General features: G+C 39.4%; 2 protein-coding genes across 3 annotated transcripts in view; one reads left to right on the top strand and one right to left on the bottom strand.

Annotated features, from left to right (window-relative positions):
• Positions 1-7,620, top strand: part of igf2bp2a (insulin-like growth factor 2 mRNA binding protein 2a) — an 88,116-nt gene extending 80,496 nt beyond the window's left edge. Inside the window, exons 9-16 of one of the 2 annotated variants that reach the window (XM_008403952.2) lie at positions 327-462; positions 2,366-2,509; positions 2,933-3,001; positions 4,935-5,057; positions 5,450-5,524; positions 5,684-5,815; positions 6,115-6,228; positions 7,239-7,620. In XM_008403952.2, coding sequence (XP_008402174.1) covers positions 327-462; positions 2,366-2,509; positions 2,933-3,001; positions 4,935-5,057; positions 5,450-5,524; positions 5,684-5,815; positions 6,115-6,228; positions 7,239-7,337 — 892 coding nt within the window. In that variant the 3' untranslated portion in view covers positions 7,338-7,620. The remainder of the gene's footprint in view (positions 1-326; positions 463-2,365; positions 2,510-2,932; positions 3,002-4,934; positions 5,058-5,449; positions 5,525-5,683; positions 5,816-6,114; positions 6,229-7,238) is intronic. The other variant, XM_008403953.2, reaches the window with a different exon arrangement.
• A 6,868-nt stretch (positions 7,621-14,488) lies between these two features.
• tmem41aa (transmembrane protein 41aa) lies at positions 14,489-20,052 on the bottom strand. Its single transcript, XM_008404108.2, has 5 exons — positions 20,026-20,052; positions 19,445-19,612; positions 19,027-19,188; positions 18,581-18,719; positions 14,489-17,316 (listed from the first exon to the last, which is right to left on the bottom strand). The coding sequence occupies exons 1-5, from the start codon at positions 20,050-20,052 to the stop codon at positions 17,096-17,098; spliced, it is 717 nt and encodes a 238-aa protein (XP_008402330.1). The 3' UTR covers positions 14,489-17,095.
• Positions 20,053-20,520: the final 468 nt, after the last annotated feature.

The raw sequence follows: 20,520 nt of genomic DNA on the forward strand, positions 1-20,520 counted from the left end.
GGTCCGTCTCAGAAAATCCCAATAAAATACACTGAGGTTTGTGGTTTTCTTGTTATAAAAAACGAAAGGCAAAAATACTTTTACAAATCTCTGCTTTTCTGGCGGGGTGTTAATATTATGCAAGTCGATGTAAAGACACCAACAYCCAAATACATATTGCAGCTGAAGTGTTGTTTGGATGCATTTAAATTGAATTTTAAAAATAAACATGTTTAAATATCTGAGTTTTAGTTTAAAAAATAAATAAATAAATTATGCAGAAAGAAACTGAATCTGAATGATCCTACATTTCCTCTTGTGATCTGTGTGTGCGCTGCGTGTTTCAGGTTACAAGACTTAACCATTTACAACCCTGAGAGGACCATCACGGTGAAGGGAAGCTTGGAGGCTTGTTGTAAAGCCGAGGTGGAGATCATGAAGAAGCTGAGGGAAGCCTACGAGAACGATATCGCTGCTATAAATGTAAGCCCTCTGCGCTGTTTCTGTGCCGTTCATGTGCCGTTCATGTGGTGATTGTGACCATCAGGTGACTCACACAGACTGACAGGTGAGCGGCGGAAAGGACTGGCGGGTGGGGGTTTGACCGCAGGACCATATTAGCTTCCCCCGTAGTGTGTTACCGCCAGCATTAGTAAGGCCCGCTCTGTAAACAGATAACAGTAAACGATCGCTGAATAGCTCATTAAGTGAGCTGAGTGTTTGAGTGCAGCCTGTCTCCGTGCCTCTGACTCACACTCCCTTCCCCGCTGTGTGTGTCTGCGTCCCTGCTGCAACACACCGCGTTTCCCAGCATCCATCTGATATCTGCGGGCCGCTCTTTCGCCCGGCTCCTCTTTCACACCAGCCCCGTGACATCATCAGCYGCTGGGGTCAAGCCTCGGACGAAGAGGAACAGCGGGAATGTCACGCACTGCGTGCTCTCTGCTGCACCGCTGATGAGCATGAAGGGAGTGGATGGACATGACGCTCATCAAGAGCAACAGCTGAAGCTCCTGGAGATGCATACATGAGATCTGTTTTAAGCTACTTTTATTAAGTGTGTCAGTTCAGCTGGTTTTCCACTGTTGTTATTGCTTTAGTATTAAATTATCACCAGGAAGTATCACTCAGAGACTACATCCCTCTGGCTCGGTTTCGTTTCTGTCGCGGTGAGCTGTGAGCGGAGTGGGCCATCTAGAGGGAATCTTTCGATATTACAAAGAACATTCAGGAACGAAGGGCGACAGAGGAAACTGGAGGTTKTGTCATGACCCCGGAAACACRRSCGSYYGACTTGGTTTTGAGGGCRGAGCCATTTTCAGGATTTTTGGGGGAATYGGTTTTGGAAGAGCTCGGGTGTTTATGACTGGTTCAAACAAATAAAACCCTCTAGTAAAGTTCAGTTGTTTCAGAAGCTTAAAARGTTGTAGCCATGTTATGTTTTCCAAAATTGTTTAAAGATATTGTAATGTCAGTAAACATTTGAATGTAAAGGAAGTAAAYAAMACAATCTCACTTTGACTTTATTTATTCATTTACTAATCTGTGATATTTGGCAGATCAGAATCATTTTGGTAAGCCTGACTTAACACAGTGAAGGTTTAGTCTGATTTAATGTCAGACAGTGAGGTAAAAAAATTGTGCATTTCTTACAGTTTATGTAATCAAATCCTTATGACATGCTTCTGTGCAACAACTTTAAAAACAACAGCAACTGTTTAAGATTCAGTCTYTGGTGGATAGTGGGTTCAAATCCCTGCTGGGGATTTTACATGTCCCCCTGTGTGTGCTTGTTTCCCTTCGGGGACTCTGGCTTCCTCATGCCAGCCTTAAACATGCTTGTTAGGATAATTGGCCTAGGSATGAGTGTGTGCATGTGTGGTTGTTTGTTTCTGTAATTCACTGGTAACCTGTGCAGAGTGTACCCTGTCTCTTGCACATTCACTGCTGGGGATAAGCATCAGCCAAGATAGATTTGRTTTTTACAGCTGCTTATGTTTTTGAAATTTTAATCTTGGTCTTTTTTATTTCTTGCATCATTAACATTTTTATCTCCAGAACACTCAGCAGTGATATAAGATACATGTGAATTTAACTTTGTTTCTGTGGCTGTACCCATTATTCCACCATGACATGTTCTTACAAATAAAAAATCTAATTTTCACCCCAGCTTGGTAGATGTCGGTAGATCGGTTATAATGACCATTGAAACAGAGATTTTTGGAGTTGCTAGCTACTGTATGATGTCCTCCCAAGGCAATGCTCAATTAGGCATTTCAGAGATGTAAAGTYCTTGTTAACAGCTAAGACCTTCACTAAGCTTTGCCTTAAACAAGGGGAAAAGAAGATTTCGATTAATTAAATCCAAATCATTGTGCATTTGCAGCAACAAGCTAACTTGATCCCAGGCTTAAACCTGAACGCCCTGGGCATCTTCTCCTCTGGTCTGCCGGTGCTGCCCCCTGCTGCTGCTGCTGGACCACGTGGTGCAGTGCCCCCTGTTGCACCAGCAGGATACAACCCATTCTTAGTGAGTCCTCTTCGTTTTTCTTCTCTCTAAACTGCCATTTATGCCTTAATTGCCTTTTTGGATTAGTTCTGTCTGTGTTTGCAGGACATGGTAAACCATGTTCTCCTTGAAGTGCTTTTAGAGACAACAGTACAGTGTTGACTCAGGTCTTCCTGCGTGATGTAGTTTGAAACGAGCAGAATTCCCCCATCTTATTTGGATATGAGTCAGTATGTGTGCGAAACATAAGTCTCCACTCATTTCCCAGTGTAAGTGCTGTGAGACAGTGCGCGAGAATGCACGAGCGTGCTTCACGGTCAAAATGATGAGTATGTGATTCACTGTGAGTTGGCGCCCTGAAGTCTTCTCCCCAATAATTAGCCCCAGTTTGTGTTTGTGTGGGTGTTTAACATGCCATCTGATGGGGCTGTTTGTCACTTCCAGAGTCACTCTTCACATCTCAGTGGCCTGTACGGGGTTTCTTCAGCAAGTGCCATGCCCCACCAGCACTCAGTACGTTCCCTCTGCTCCGCACGCCATTCACTGCCGCCTCAGTCATCTCAGACTATCTCTGAAGTTTACTCACCGCTGTGTGTCAGATTACAAAACACATGTGACAGAAATACAGATGTTAAAGGGGGGAATTAAATGACCCTTCCAAAGGTTAAATATTTTCTTAGTCCTTAGCAGCTGGTTTAAAAAAAAAAAGTAGTAGAAACAACCATAACAATCTTTAAGTATTTTGTTCCCTTAACTGTTACATAAACATTCAATTTAATCCCATTAAACTTCAGTGGAAAAAATATTATAAGGGATCAAGTAGATGATTCCCAAGCAGCTATTAGCTGAAACTCCAGCGTATCAACGCAAATGAATTGAAGGATAATTCCTACGAGTCTGGTAACATGGGTTTCCTAAATATATTTTCCCTTTTTTATGAATATGTAACTTTCATATGCTACAGTCAGAAATGTATTTTCCTGCCCTCATCTTCTCTCCTTTTTGATAATTAGATACAAGATACAGAATCCATGAAGAGTAAAGAGTGCTAAATAACAATACGTAAAAATAATACATTATTACATACAGAAACAATTATATTTACCACAATTACTTGTATTGATTTCATTTTAAAAACTAGATATAATTACTTTATGATTTAACAAACTACATCGTGTTTCTGTGCTAAAGCACATCATGAAATAATTTCACTGATGAGTCAATTTCTCTCAGTGGGATGAATTAGGGCTTTTATGCTTATTTTGACTGGAAATGTGAAGAAAATTTCAATAAATTGTTGTAATTTATGTACTACAAGCTCTGTGTGAGCAACTCTAGCTTCTATATCTCTAGTTTGGTCTGAATTATCTGTAATAAGTTCATAAGATCTCACACTCTGGCCTACGTCAGACAGGATCAACGTTAGCCCAGCTAACATTGAGAGAGTGCTATCTGTGGCTAACACTCTTTCGTGAACTTATTAAAGATATTTCAGACCAAACTAGGATTATAAAGGTTGGTTTTTCTCACCCAGAGTCTGAGGTAAATAAATAACAACAAATGAATTATATTGATGTTATGTCTGTACTTTCCAGTAAAAGTATTGACCTCAGTGTCTTAGCAAACTTGGAAGAAGTTGTCTTGACTTGCTGTTTGAACCAGCCAATCAGATGTCAGGGTCCATCTTGAAGCTGCCCTAAACCCGCCCACTCAGCTTGACAGGTGAATTTGACAGTTTCATGATGTGCTTCAGCACAGGAACATGAAATGATCAAATAATTACACGTAGATTTTAAAATGAAATCAGTACATATAATCGGGGCACATTAATTAATTCTACATTTGATAAATTATTTCTGTTTATTTCCACAGAAATAATTAATTACTTATTAAATAATTGTAGTTATTTAATAAATAATTATTTGAATTATTTTATACAATTTTAATGTATTTATTGTAATTTGGCACTCTTCACTCTCTGTAGGAATCTAAACAGAAACTTAGTAGTGAAACGCAGCCAAAGGGAAAAAAATTCTGACAGCATTATTTGCTTCCATTGAAGAGAGTTCTGCATATTTACAGCAAGTGATGTAAATAATAGGCCATTGCAGCTTCTCAGTAAGCATTTTGTGTAAAGGAGAGATGCTGGATCTACTGTTTTCCATCGTATCGTCACTAAAACACAGCAAATATTTCTGGTGGGGGACTTTTCATCCTGGATTTATACTGTGGTTTGACAAAATTCACTTTAAAAACCTCAAAGCATGAGCAATTACCACACTAAGAAAGGATAATCATAAGTTAATCACAGTTAATAGGAAATGTTTCATTCAGAGATTTCCATTTTTTTTATTTATTTTCCATTTCCTGATGAGTTGCGACAAAACTTTTGTGCTTTTTAAAGTTAATTGTTCTTTCCGTTGTGGTTCTTCTTTCTTTGGTTCAGCAACAGGCTCCAGAACAGGAGGTCGTCTACCTCTTTATTCCCACTCAGGCAGTCGGGGCCCTGATAGGCAAGAAGGGCCAGCACATCAAGCAACTCGCCCATTTTGCAGGAGCTTCCATCAAGGTGGGTCTTTTCGCATTACTCATTCTTTGACCCTCAGCGACAAAATAACATTCAGAGTGGCTTTAATCATTCTGCTTGTGTTCACGCTAAACACAAGCTAAACGTGCCATGCATTTTTAAAAAGCCAATCATTAAGCGGACGTTATTAAGTCGTAAATGATTGCCATGTGCGTCAGCAGCAACTTGGCTGACCGCAGCCTGGGCGGCTTTTGTGATGAAACGGCAGATGACTTGAAAATTGGACACTTCAGATAATATAACCAGAGGCAATTCATTTATTTGAATTTTTATATTGCATTCTGTGAATTTATGTTTAATTTATTTTTGAATATTTGTCAGATGATTGGGTATTTAAGCTCTTCCTGTGAAGACGTATGAATGTTTCTCCACAGATTGCCCCAGCCGAGAGCCCAGATGTCGCTGAGAGGATGGTTATTATTACTGGAACTCCTGAGGCTCAGTTTAAGGTAAAAACACCAACTCGGTGTGATTCAATCGTCGGGGAAATCTGGACCATTTTTGCATGATTGACATCCGTGACCCGTGCGATAGTAAACAGCAGTGAACTGTTGTTGTCCCCGCTTTCCCCAGTCTCTCCTTGCCTCATACCCTCCTTTGTATTCCAGGCCCAAGGTCGGATATTTGGGAAGCTGAAAGAGGAGAACTTCTTCTCAGGAAAGGAGGAGGTCAAACTGGAGACGCACATCAAGGTTCCCTCGACCGCGGCCGGCAGAGTCATCGGCAAAGGTGGCAAGACGGTGAGCACACTCTTAGTTATTCAAGAGAAATTATATTTACAAACATTTTAACTTCACATATCACATTTTGTGTGTTTCAGTCACAAGTTTATGGGGTAATAAGGACCCAACAAACATCCTGGAACCAAAGAATGGTTCCAAAAATATGTCTAAAGCCTAAAGCTAACATGACATGTCCAGCGCATGATGAGACCTGTAAATGTTTATGACCAAGACGATGTCTGTGTTTAGTACGTGAGCCTGCAGGTGAAAAATCCGATCCAGGATCTTAATCTGTGCCGATGCATGATGTGTTTCAGGTTAACGAGCTGCAGAACCTGACGAGTGCAGAGGTCATTGTACCGCGGGACCAAACTCCTGACGAGAACGACGAGGTCTTTGTGAAAATCAGCGGGCATTTCTTCGCCAGCCAGGTACACAGAAACCAATCCAGCACAGAATGAAAGATTGTTGTTTTTGGGGCATCTCTGGGTTTTCTTCCACGTGATTTCATTTTTCTTTGGAGACAAATTTGTTTCACTAAAAGTTGAGAGGAGAAGGGAAAGTAATTCAATCAACCAGAGCTTGAGCTTTAATGTACGGCAACAAGGAGTCAAATAAATCCAAATTTAAAAAACTACTTTTAAGATGAGTTTAAAGGGTCAGCAATATTTTTCTGTAGTAATTTGCAAAAGTATTAATTCCCAATGAAATTGTTTATATTTTATGGTGTTACAACCACAAACCTTAACATATTTTATCAGGATTCTATGTGATTGTGCAACAAAGAACAGGAAATGGAATAAAGAGCCACTGAAGAGTTCGCGGTAATGTTCTTTGAGGCGGCAGTGCCTGAAGAGGCTTCAAGGGCTTGTACAAAAGATGCTAGAATAGGCCTTTGTTTACACAATGTGTTCCAATGTATCAAGTTTCTATGAGTGAAATGAAATGAAATACTTACATTTGCAGTCAATCTTTGTGCGTCTATAAAGCCTTTAGCTTGTCTCCAGGCACAAAGATTGAACTTCTATTTTATGAATATCAAACCTGATGCCACCTTACGTTGTAAAACTCTAAAATTAAATGTCAGATTATTATTATTATTTTATAAGGGTTTTTATAGATTGGCTTTAAGTTTTATTAAATTTGTATTTGAGGATACGGCGGAATGGATGAATGTAGTCTAAGAGGTGACTCTGTTTCGTGGAATCATATTTTCTGAAGGCTCCAACAAAGCTCATATTCTTCTAACTGTGTCTAAACTAAAATATAATTCCCGTTGCTTGGTTCGTGTTTTTAAAAGAAACAAAAAAAGAAAAAAACGTTCACTGCTCTCACACTGCTGCAAGACAAGTATCCGTTTCCAGCTTCCGACGGGAATTCTGCACCTTGTTTCGCATTTTGCACACACGTCACTCTCACCTGTTCCCGTTTCCTCCGGCAGACTGCACAGAGGAAGATCCGGGAGATCATTCAGCAGGTCAAACAGCAGGAACAGAAGCACCAGCAGGGCGCTGCCGTGTCACCGCACCACTCCAAGTGACCCAGCCAGGCGGCTCCAGTGGGCACCAGCCAATGAATGTAGCCCTCCCAAACGGAAAGAGACTGACCCAGACTGAGGCCGAGGCCAAGGGGCGACGCGCGGGGCAGACCAGCAGCAGCGGCGGCGGCGGCACCGGGATCAAAACCAAAGAACTTCGCTACGGGGGGAAACAAGTGAGAGCCAAAGGCTGAGGGCATTGTGTGCACTGCCAGCCCTGTGAGAGCAGACAGAGTGGGAGAAAATGGACTGATACAATAAAAGAAAAAAAAAGACCAAAAAAAAAGAAAAAGAAAAAGAGAAGAGAGGTTTAAACAGCATAAAATTTGGTAAATGATGTCTTATGAGTTAAAAAAAAACACACACACACACACACAGCAAATGATATGTTGCCCTGCATAACGTTATCTCTTTAGTTGGACTAACATAGGCCTAAACAGATCGAACAAATAAACCTATTAACACGAGTGCACACAAGGCAGTTTGGATTGACGGTGTGAGTTAGAGCAAGAGCGAGTGGCGGAGAGAGCGACTCCTCTTTGTGAGAATATCCTTAGCAGTATTAATGCAGAGTAGAGACATACATTGATACACACTGAGAGTATGCACTGTTTTTTGTTTTGTTTTGTTTTGTTTTTCTTCTTCTATCAGAATGACAGAACAACCTGGTGCAGTTTTAAATGTGTTAGCTGGTTCAGGAGATTGAGCTGAGTTGGTCATAGAGAGCGATCGACTTCAACCCGTTTTGTTTGCTGAATTTAAAACCCCTGAAAGTAAATCGGACGAATGGTTCTGAGTCTTTGTAACGAGCCTGTGTGTGTGCCAACGCAAAAGATAACGTCCCCTTCCCGGCATCCCTCACTGTCATTTCTCATGCTTTGCTCTCTTTTTTTTTTTTTCCTTAATCAATTCTTTCTTTTCCGCTAATTTCTGTGTTTCATTGCTCTCATCTGACATTGTGTTCTTAATAGTTCCTTGTTTTTGTTGCAAAGGGACATTTTTTTTCTTTTGTAGCCTTTTTTGAAATATTGAATTGACTGCCACTTTTTTTTTTTGTTGTTTTTTTTTTTTTGCTAGACAGGTGAAATGAGATTTAACCATATCACCCTCCCATTCTGTGCAGCGAAGTCTAAAACAGTCCGTAAAAAAATAAATAAATATATATATATATATATTAAAAAAGGCATTGACGATCAAAGAAATGGAAAATTTACGTCTTAAAGAAGCGGCGCACCTTAGCTAACGAGCAGGTAATCATTTGTTTTGAATGTGCACTGTCACACGCTTGGCCTTAAGGGGACGTCACAAGGGCCAACAGAAGGTGGCAGAGGGCCTGGACAGAGGGGACAGGGTTAGGGTGGGAGGACGAAAACATGTTTAGTTTTAGAGAATAGGCATGGGCCAGTAACTAAATTTAAAACGCTGCGGTATCATAGTATTTAGACAGAAATTTTATATAAAAATGTATGACATAAACTTGCTATTGTTATTCATTAAAATCCACAAAGCAGCTACTAAAATACTGTAAATTACAGTTATTATTACAGCTTTATGAAATGTTATCTACACCATACATTTAATACTATGTTGATATGCAAAAGACTACAATAAATAGCCACTAAATTTAGTTGTAGTTTTCAAGTAAACAAGTGGGGGAGGGGAGGATGCATGGCTGCTTAATCCTCTGAACAGCCAGAGAAAACTCAGGTAAAATTATTATTTTCTCTGGCATGTTATTAAAAAGACTTTAAAGAAGACTCTTTGGGTGGAGGTTCTAACTGAGTGAAGAACACTTAAAGTTAGTAAATGTCGGAATCAGTGAAGTGCTCAAAAACTAAATCCGTTGTGAAGAACTAAAGTTGTCAGAAACGATTTGAAAAGAAACTTTTTGTCAAGATGTTCATTGTGGCTGCGAGAGAAAGCAAGACTTCTACCAGATAACAGGATGGCTTAATAGAGCACAGCACAGTTTGTAATATTTTATCCTCTTTGAGCTTTAACCTCTGTCACAGAAAATGCTGGTTTTGTAAATGCTGAGAGCCTTTTAAAAGTCTCTGAGTGAAGATAAGGATCCATATTCACATGGCGACTGCTGCTTCTGTGATGCCACCGAAATGTCAAGCCTGCTCCCAATTAGTACCGCTTTTTTTAACATGTTAATTATAGAAATTATTAAGAAATAATAATGTATTTAATCGCACTTTTCTCAGGACCCCGATTTCTGGCAGACCCCCTAACAACAGATGCACAGACTGCACCAGCAAAGACGATGCAAAAGAATGTATTGAGTGCTGCATGACTTCAAGCCTGCAGCATCGACTCTGCGCAAAACATGTTGCTATTAGGATTAAGACCAGAGCTAACAATATCTACACCAGTCCATAACAGAGAAATTAAAGGGGCTCAGAGCCACATTAATTCAGTCTGTCAGACCTGGATGTTTAGGTTGCATTTGTGCTTTCAATGGAGTCAGTCATCAATCAAAAATGTCCTTTGCTTAATTTATCAGATAATTGATAAAAAACAATCATTTGAGACTATTAAGTGAATTAATTTAGATAGCCATTTTTAAATCACATCATATCTCTTCTCTAGTGTAAGTAATTAATGACAATTCAGGCAAAAGCATTAGAAAAAGTTATTTTTAAATCTTAAGGAGAAATCAACAACGGCTAAAATCGGTATCAGCAGGTCAAAGCTTTACGAATATCAGCCTCAAAATTTCTAGGTATGAAAGGACGGACAGTTTTATCAATTTTTAATTCTTAAGCTCTTTACAGTCTCGCTATACGTTCATGCAGATAACCGGCCCATGCCTATTGGAGGTTGGGAGTCTAGGGGGGTGGGGCTTGGCACCGTATGACCTGTGGTACACACACAACCGCAAACGTGACCGCATCCACGTTTGGCTTTAACCCTCTCTTTGTCAGGGAGCTTTCTAAACAAACAGCATGACAGCTGTGAATGTACAATATGCAGCCTTTTTTTTTTAGAACACATCACTCCTGTCGTGTCCAGCAGGCCGGCCCAGCCTCGCAGATTGTCACCCTCTTGTTCATTCTTTTTTCTCCCCTATATTGGAGGGTTTTTTTTTAAAGTAATCGCTGGTGGCCGGCCGCCTCTATAAACCCTCTGGACTCGCAGGTCATGGTGTCCTTTCGTGCTTTACTTTGGAGAGACTGTGGAAGCTTGTTGCCTTATTTTGTCACCTCTCAAACATCACCCATCAGCTTCATCTTCCAGACGCAAGGTTATTGCCAATACGCACAGCTTCCTCCGTGTGTGTCTGTGTGTGTGTGTGCGCACGCACGTACGTATGTGTGTGTATGTATATATATATAAAAACAGAGTAATATTTATGAATCTATTTTTTCCTATTTTGTGATGAGATCTATTGATAAGAAACAACAAAAAAAAGAAAAGTCCTCTTCTGTTTTTCTTTCCCTCCCTCAGTGGGATACTGCCATATTATTTTGAAGGGAAGTGTTTATTTTCTTGAAAACTAAGACTATGAAAAATAATATAATAATAAATGATAAAAACCTGAAAAAATAGGAGACAAGTCAAGTGAACCACGGCGTTAACTTTGGTTGGGATGTGAACAGTGCGCATGTCAGTATTGTGATCTACCTCAGGCTTCAGGGTACCTCAGTCCAATCTTTCATTTCCCCCTCTTTTTTTCCCCCACATTTTGTATGCCTTGTTAACTGATCATTTTGAGCGTTTAATTTTAATTTTTTTTTAAATGAAAAAAAAAATCTGTACACCTTCAGGTCCAGCCGACTAGTGAAACTTTGTAAAACAATACTCCGTTGGACTGTGTTTGCCTGGACGCCATGCAATCTCTAAAGTCCAATTTGTTCGAAAGGAATGAAGTGTGAGATTTTAAAGGCTAGATACCCGAGACATCGTGGGTAAAAAAGAAAGATAGAGAGATACAAATCAGAAAGAAAACTAACCAACTATACCTCCTGTTTTTCCCAACTTTACCTTCAGGTTTTTTTTTGTTTGTTTTTTTTAAAGAAAAAAAAAACTGTAAATGAAAAACAAATGATGTTTATTGACTTGTGAGATGTGAAATAGTGTTTTATACCAACCGACCTAATCTTACCAGCTCTGTTTGATAAGAACACACAGCAAACCGGGGCTGATTTTAAAGAAAACAACAAAGCTGCAAAAATACACTGACAGGACCCTCGGAACGTGGCGTAAAACCCAAGTCTTCTGTGCAGAATGTCAAAACAAGTCTAGTCGTTTGCAATGTCACTGTGTACAACAGGAAGAACTGTATATCTGTAAACATGTACAATAGAGTCACGTATACATCGTACTCTGACGTTTTAAAACGGAGCGTGGCGGGAGAGTTTAGAGCGTCGCAGCTTTCCTCAAACTGACCTCTAAACTTGATTTTTTTTTTGTGCTGTACATTTCAGAATCACCTCTCTGAATCCATGGCTGACTTTAGATACTAAAAACAGACCTGGGGCAAAAAAAAAAAAAAAAAAAAAAAATGAGGTAAACAAATAACATAGTGAAAGTTTTTGTTTAGAGCTGTTTTTTTCTTCTTCTTTATTTGTGCTTGTAGGATGGCAGACTTTTAGCCTTCAGATGAGGTGGATCATTTTTGTCCCAGTGAACACAAACTTGCAGTACTATATTAAAAGGTCTAACAAACTCACACAATGCCTGAGGCTGCCGTTGCCGCCAGCCTCCCCACAGCTGGTACAGTACCTCATACTGATGACTAGAGCTCACCAGACCTGATTCAAAGTATCCTGACCTAACTAAAATGCAGTACGGTGCTTCGACTCCTTGTATGGTCTGCTTCACCTTTAGTAGAGCRTTTGTCGGAGAAAACAGCTTTTCACTGTAGCACTGAGACTTTTACCGATCCTTGCAAATCTACGAGCGACCTCTGTAAAACAGTTTGTCACGTTGAAACAAGACATTTCAGTGTGTTTTATTGGGAAAGGGAAAAGACGTGGCTTTCAACAACTTTTAGTGAAAAACGTCCTGAATGGTTTGGCTTTCATTTGTATTCAGTCCTTTGGGGTAGATCTCTATTGTACATTGAGAGAAGTTTTTGCCTATTTGTCTTTGCAAAAATAGATCAAGTTCAGTCAGATCAGATTAATTAAGTTGTATTAACATCAGTTTTGACAGTTCCTAATTGAGCTTAGGTCTGTACTTGGACTAGGACATTCTAACTTGAACGATTCTAGAGTAGTTGTGTGTTTAGGGGTGTTGTTCTGTCAGGAGGCCTAATTTAAACCAATTAAGTAGCTTTAATGTTTCTTTATCCTGCWACAGCAGCCAGTTTTGTTCAGGTTTTAACCGTCTAACCAAAATGGCGACCCCCTAAATGTAATTTTTATGTTTGTACGCAGACAGAAGAAGCCGGAATTGATGAGAAACTAGTTTCAGTGCAAAAAGAAGGATGACTTTAAGAACAGATTTAGCAGTGAAAACCTTACAGCTCTGAAACTAAATCTTTAGATTTACCAAATAGAAATATCAGAATGTCCTCATTAATGATGGGACAGTTGTGTGCAGAAAGGATGGCCGATCTCGCAACATTAAAAATATATGCAACCAAGACATAAAATACAAATGTACCATCTCAAGCTGTGCTAAAAGCTATTGGGAATTGATGTGCTTTTAAAAGAGACTGAAAAACATGAAGGAAATATGTCTAATATCTGAAGTCCACTTGTTCAGCGGAACAAGTGGACAAGATATTAACTGATATCAACTGAAAAAGCCTGATTTCCTCTAGGCTTCGGGTTAGTTCTGGGAAATAAACCCAAAGCAGCTGATTTAATGTTCAGTGAAGGACGATGAGGCTGGTTAGATAGATACGCTGGAGCAAAATCAATGAGGTATTTATGAGCTAGGAGAAGGAATTTAAAATCAGCAGTCAGTGGAGAGAGGACAGAGTAGATGAGATGTGATCCAGGTAAAAAAATAGAGAACAGCATTTTGAACRAGCTGGAAGYACAAATGGAAGGCTAAACTGACCCCAGAGTAAAATGCAGCGTGGTAAATTATGTCTTTTTCTCTCCAGGTCTTGAATCAAAAGAAAAGGTTTATGTATTTGTTCACTGAAAGAAGCTATTCTGYAAAATAAAGCAGATAAATGCCTTGTTTAAAATCTGAATCCATGATAAAACCTCCTACTTCATTGACGCATCGCTTAGTGTTCCGTCCATCTCTTAAAATCCCAGTAAAATACACTGAAGCTCTTGGTTGTAATGCGGCATGAAAAAAAAAGGGTGTGTATACTTTTGCAAGGCACTGTAGTTTATTTAATATTCTTTGGATACGTTTTATAGAGTGCGCTGACGTTGCGGCTCTTTTTCCTGCATTGCAGACAGCCCTGCAGGCCTCTATCTCTCTTGTGTTTTTGGCTCTTTATAGGCGCAGGTTTCCCTCGAGCTGGATCCCTTTGACTTCAAGAACATCATCCTGGATGTTCACACAGTACGAGGTGAAACCTGCAAGGACTGCAGTAACCTTTTTATTTTTTTAATCATTTTTAAGGATTGGTATTTCTAGGTATCGTGAGGTGTTAGGCATTAATTTTCAGTACCATAAAGGAAAGAAAAGATCCTAATTACACACATCACTAAGGGTGTACAGTGTTGTTAGTCATATCACACAGTGGTTACATAGCTGAGGTTTTCTTTTGTTGTCTGTTCTGATCTGGTTTCTTGTATTTCACACTGATTAAATGATATAGTCYGGAGCTGTAGCTGGGAATTTCTAACTCTTCATTCCTGTTAGATCACTACCAATATTACTAGTTATGAAATTGTGGTGGGACAAAAAATATATATATATAAAAAAAAATTATCCTAGCTAGGATTTTTTTTGGAACAGATACTGAATTTTTACGGAAAATTTGAAGTGCTGAAAGAAAGTACCCAGGCCTGATTTAAAAGCGCTGGTAGAAAACTTGTTCTGTGCTTAGGAGAAAAACAGATGAGAGGCCGCAAAGCGCCAGCTGAACCTCTCAGGAGCAGGTCAAAGGTGTGCAGAACCACAGCAGTGTTTTTTTTGTTGCCCTGTCATGTTGAGTGGAAAGCATTGCATGAGATTGATGCAGGTAATCCAGTATGTACTACACCTCACATCGCACTAGACTTGGAGTTGTGTTTTTTTTTTTCCTTTTCCCTTTTACATGGATCCAGTTCTTATCCGCATTTTCTCCATCTGGGAGTTTCCTWTTGTTTCTTGGTAGCTTCAAACCCTCAATGTTACCCACAAGCCAACAAGGCTCCAAACACCTCAAGGTAATAATAATCAGTGGCTGCGCCAGAGAGACATCTGATCCGTTTTTCTTTTTTTTACTACATGGATCCATGCCTTTCTGGTAGCAGCCAAGCTGTCGTTTTGAGTTGTGAGTGAACTGTATTGCTGAGCAACCTGGATCTGAGCAATAAAGAATATCTGAAAGAAAAAAGAAGAAGCTTGTTTTGTTTTTATTACTTGAAACACTTACACCTGCAAAACCCATCATTGCACAAAGTCCTTGTTTTACAACAACTCCACCAACARGAGGGACTTTCAGAAAACAATACTGCAAATCAGATTTAAATAGAAATAAATAAAGATGGTCCACAATGTATTTTTCCAGCTTCAAACCGAGTCCTATTACAGAACTGATTGCGTTTATTAGCACCCTTGTAAAAAGCCTTGAAATAAATTCATCTTTTATTGGATAAACAATGCAACACTAAAGCATTTTAGAAAAATCCAACCTTCAATTTGAGTACATTCAATTACGTTGCGCTTACAAGCACACTTGTCCTAAATGCCTTTTTATAACCCTCTACTGCCAATCATGAAGCACTTTATCTTCTCCTGTAACATTTAACAAGGTTGGAGCATTTAGAGTCAGTTTCATACAGGTTATCCAGTCTTTTATCAACCAACCTGAAAGAGCTCATGCCATCCACTCACCTTTATATGAGAAACAGGCCACAGGATCACACTAGACATGAGGGCTTTTCCACAGATTTGTCCTTTTTTTTTCTACACTTAACACCCACCTGCAGTTTTACCCAAAAGCTCGATCCAATTAGTCTGATCTGAGGAAAGCAGACATTTCCAGTTAGTTAAAACTCAGTGATTTTATGCTTGTTAAGGTATAAAAGTTCCTCGCTAGTGTCTACAGAGTATGTAGTGGTGCCACCAAGCTAAGCGGACTTGGTGGCATTGTTAACCTTTCACCATCCTGTTCCGACTTGCCTTTCTTGCCCAGTCTTGGCTGTCACAGTTAGTTGTTTTAAAGATTCATTTTCTTATTGCTCTGGCTGTAAATAGGAGAAAGTTTAAGCGAGTAGCTTTTGAAGATCAACACAGATCAGTCCGACTTCTTGTCTTTTCCATTTGTGGCAGTTTAAAAGTTCCTTGAAATAGCTCAACTTTGAAAAAATATATTAGAAGGTATATTCAATWAAAAAAAAATAACAGCAGAATTTCTATTATGTAAAAAAAACAACCTTTTGCATGTTCTGCCACACTAAATTACTTAAATTAATTTCTTCCTATGGATTTGACATTCGATTTTGCTACAATGAAAGATTCCTTTACTTTAAGGCTTTTTTTACATATCTTCACTGGGTATCCCAATAAATAAGCCAAGTGCTGGATTAAAATATGATTTTTTTGTAAATGCTAACATTGTTGAACATTACATTTAAAATAATTGACACCATGATAGAAAAGGCAAATGCAAAACCTTTTTCAAAGGAAGGCATAAAAAAGTGCACCCACAGCAAACGGATAACAGACAAACAATTCATAAAAAGAGGCAATAAAGAGAGAGTTTGTACCTCAAAGCTTCACCAGGTCAGAAATAACTTTGCAGTTCAAATTCTGTAAAGAATTCAACAGTAAGAACGGTAAAGCGTTAAATAAAAGCCCAGCCTTCCCCGTTTTAAAATATTAGGCTGTGAAGATTTTTCTGCTCCACAAAAACAACAGTGGCCCTTCAGATTGTGAACAGGGGAACTGTGGATCTCCTGAAGTGGCAGTGGGGTGTTGGCTGTGGGTCCAGTGTTTTTAGCGAACAAAGCCTTCGTTGATCTGGGCTCTTTCCAGGCACATACAATGGCTTTAGATTCAAAAGTTTGGCCCCTTAGTTTTGTTCTTATATTTTAGTGAACATTTAAGGCCTGGTACGCTTTAATGTTGTGACTGACTGATGTGGACTCTTAAGACTAGCCAATTTAATAAGTTACAAATAGAAAAAGGACAAGCGTAAACCCATGAGACATTATCTAATCAGCAGGAACCCGGGCAGGCCTTCTGCGGTTTTCACATTAATATTTCAGTGAGTCCATGGAGGTAGAATTTAAAGGCCAAAACAAAACAGGCACTTTGAACGCAAAATTTAAACTAAAGTAGAACTCTTGTTGTCAAACATGAGTGCAAAAAGATCTTCTCTCCTCTTCATGATTCTTGTACATTCAAACATTTCCCAAATACGGTAGCTACAAAACACCAAAACTGGAAAACTTTTTTTTTTTTTTTTTAAAGTCCATCAAATGCATTTGTATTTTTTTTAGAAAAGCAGTGCTTCTTGTGTTGATCTCCACACAACTCCGGCAAGGGTAAAGCGATCCATAACCGAAAACAACGACACAGTCGGGCGTTGAAGTTTTTCTGAACAGCTGCCGCTTTGAACATGTTTGCTCTGGAGAGCAGAAGGCATCTGAAAACTGAGCGAATAAAACGTACAAACCCTCCAGCGGGGGTCACTGCACCTTCTTATCCGAGTCAAGTCCGTTCTGGGGCTGGACGGCCAGCTTGAGACGCCTCTGGCTGAGGCGCCGGATGAGGGCGCCGGGCACCAGAGCCACGCAGGCGATGGCCAGCAGCTGCAGGAGGTGCTCCCAGGAGAACAGGTCGTCCAGCGAGGACACCTCGGACAGCATGGCGCCCGTCTGCACGCAGATGAAGTTGTAGGGCAACAGGCCTGGAAATGAGTCACAAAATGTCAAAACAAACCACACCAAGGATGTTCAATGCTTACAGAAGTGCTTAATTTTTAAAATCTGCTTTCATTGAGTTTTGTCCTGTTTTTATTGTTTGTTGTTGACATGCTTTGTGATTTCTATCTTGAAGAGTGATGTATAAATAAAGTTTTACTTGCTTACTAAGCAACAGATTTTAGTTCAGTTCTAAACAAGAATGACTGCGGGTTTGATTTGCAAAGTAAAGTAAAAACATTCTGTTCTTATTCAGAAGATCAAATGGTAAATGGTTAATTATGTCACAATAAAAGGAATATTCCGAAACAAGGATGGCTATGCAGAACATTTCTTTATGTCCTCTAAAGTAAGATGGAGGGTCTATGCAGCTGTTAGCATTTTTCTCTTTCAAAGGCCTGGAAAGCTCGTCAGAAAGCAAATACTAGGGTTTTTTTTTTATGAAAATCTGGTGGCCTCTGGAATTAACCTGAAAAAGGTTCAGAACTGAGTCTTTTCTGAAAATTAGTAGTGCAAAATATTTGACTAAATCAAACACAGAAATAGCTCACAAGATGTAAAAATCAACACTTTCCCATTACCAGTTTCTAGACTAGAAACTTATAAGAAATTCTGTGGATGAAGCTGAAAAGAAGCGAGAAACTGAGAGGATCGAGTATTCTAGATGTTCTAACGCAATGGTCAGTCATTCCTTTTTTATATTCTCCAATGAAATATCATGGAAGACAAACTGCTGACATGTTGGCAAAAAAGGGAGTTGTTMAAAAATTTAACAGCACAGGTCTTCATAAGGTAGCAGTGATTGAGTGAAGCACACTTATTTCTGAATATATCCATTCAGGTTAAAAGTGTGTTATATTACAACAATATTTTTTTTCACACGCCTCTAACAGAAGTGCTAAAAACTGTGTAGGACTCTGTAATGTCTAAGCTTTTTTAATAATCAGTCTTTTGGAGAAAGCAGGAATTAAAAACTGAAAGGAGTTTAAATAAAAAWAAAAAAAAACSTGCTAAAAGCTCACCAAACTGTTAAGACTATGCGAGAACCCTGGCTTTGTCTTATTTTGTCACCGACTTAATTTAGTTCAATGCAGTCCTCATGTTTACATCAAAGGATCTGGAYGAGGCCTGAAACACAGTTATCACTACAATGGTCTTTTCAGAGCCAATTTAATGCCAACCCTAAACAGGATAGTTTAGACCGAGGCACAACATACAGTGATCAAAAAAAACCCTGCAAGCAGCACCCACCAATAAATACTGAGAAAAAAAAGTATGCGATGGGGATGTTGACGATGGGGGCAGACATGTTCAGGAACCAGTTGGGAGTCATGGGAAAGAATCTCAGGAAGAGCAGAAAGAAGAACAAACAGTCCCGATTGTCTTCCACCTGGAACAAACCGTGAGAAAGAAAGCATTAGTGCCTTGCAAAAGTTTTCACATACCTGAACTTGGTCACATTTTATCACACAACAACCAGAAACCTCAATGTATTTTACTGACATTTTAGGTAATAGACAAAAAAAAAGGTGTTGCAAATAAATGATTCTTTTTGTTTTTTGCACATTCAGTCCTTATTTACTAGAAGAAAAATATGTTTTAATCCCTGGAATGTAATTAAAACAATAACATTTCTGTCAAAATAATTTAAATATRCTAAATACAAAATAAWTAAAAGKTGTTRAGTAACAGAGTACCTTTTTCTGTAGCATAGAAACTTTCTCTGGGAAAAGATTTATGATGTGTTGTTTTCCAAAGGCTTGGGAAAGGAGGTAGCACATGGTGGAGCCCACCGTGGTGAGCACACAGGCAAGGAACAGTCCTAGATACGGTCCAAAGATAGCTCCTGCAAGAATGTTCTGCACAGTGACAAGCACAGAGACAAAAGGGCTGCTGTTAGCACTTAACTTCACTCAGAGCAGGAGATGAGGGAAATTATTTAAGATCTAAAAGTGTTTGGAAGTGTCAGGTGATGGATGACGGAAGAGTTTTTGTTCACATTTTTCCTTCCTGCACGCTTTTTAGCCACATTTTGATTTATTAGATTCTTTCTAAAAYACAACTAAAGAAACTAAAGTTATTTTGAATACATTCAAAGTATCGTCTYCCACTCACCAGGAAAGATGATCCAGGGATGGCAAAGGACTGCTTGTAGAGGTATGCGCTGCAGAACAGGAGCAGGACATATGCGGTGTGCTCMGTTTTGTAAAACTGCAGGAGTTCGGACAGTTCCCGCAGCTCCTCCAGGTYGGATGGGAACTTCAGCCTGTGGAAACAGTCCCTCTCAAGTTAGAACAAAAAAAAAAAAAACCCCAAAAACCTCCATAGTCCAGAAGAATGGTCTGCTATTGTGATTTTACAATCACACCAACAGTGTGACCACRTGGCACCAAAATGTATAACAGGAAGAAGGTAAGCCAGCAGAGAAAGGGTGATGCTTTTTGTGCAATGCTCTGCTGGTCCCTGCCACACATGTTTGCATTACTTTGGCATGCGTCAACCAACTAATTGTTGTACCCTTTAATGGAAACTGTATTCCCCGAAGACTGTGGTCTCTTTCAACAAGCTAATGTGTCCAACCGCAAAACAAAATGGTTCGGGAATATTGTGAGGAGCACAGCAACTACAACCTCCACATTTCCTGTTTCTTATTGCAAATTGACATTTGTGGGATGTGCAGGATAAACAAGTCTGACCCCATCTCGAAGCTGACTGCTGACCATTATGYCTAATTAGGTCTAGCGGAGCCCGAGTCTTAACGGGTTAGGATTGCTTTGGCAGCAAAAGGGGCACCAACACGCCATCAGGCAGGTGGCCATAATGTTATGCCTGATAGGTATATCCCTTCTGGGTTGTGGGATCCCCAGAACAAACTGGGGTGTATGTTCAACAGAGTCCTGTCAGAGWTGTGTTGTTATAACCCCCMCTCGCAACCTTATTGAGCTCAGATAAGCTCAATAAARGKWWKRAWKGRWKKTWAAMYTYYWAAAAAAAATTAATAAATACGTACCGACCCAAACATCAAGTAGCCTACCTATGGTCGCTTTCATACTTCTTAAAGACTACTAACTTGAGGAAATTACTGATCTGTTTGTCCTTAGTATTTCTTGGAAGAAGGTTGAACAGTAATAGTAATAAAGCGTAAGTATTAGCAAAGCAGTAGTGGAGCGAATTTAACCCCAGATTTTTTT

This window comes from Poecilia reticulata, linkage group LG2 (assembly GCF_000633615.1).
Source record: "Poecilia reticulata strain Guanapo linkage group LG2, Guppy_female_1.0+MT, whole genome shotgun sequence".
NCBI classification, from domain to species: Eukaryota; Metazoa; Chordata; class Actinopteri; order Cyprinodontiformes; family Poeciliidae; genus Poecilia; species Poecilia reticulata.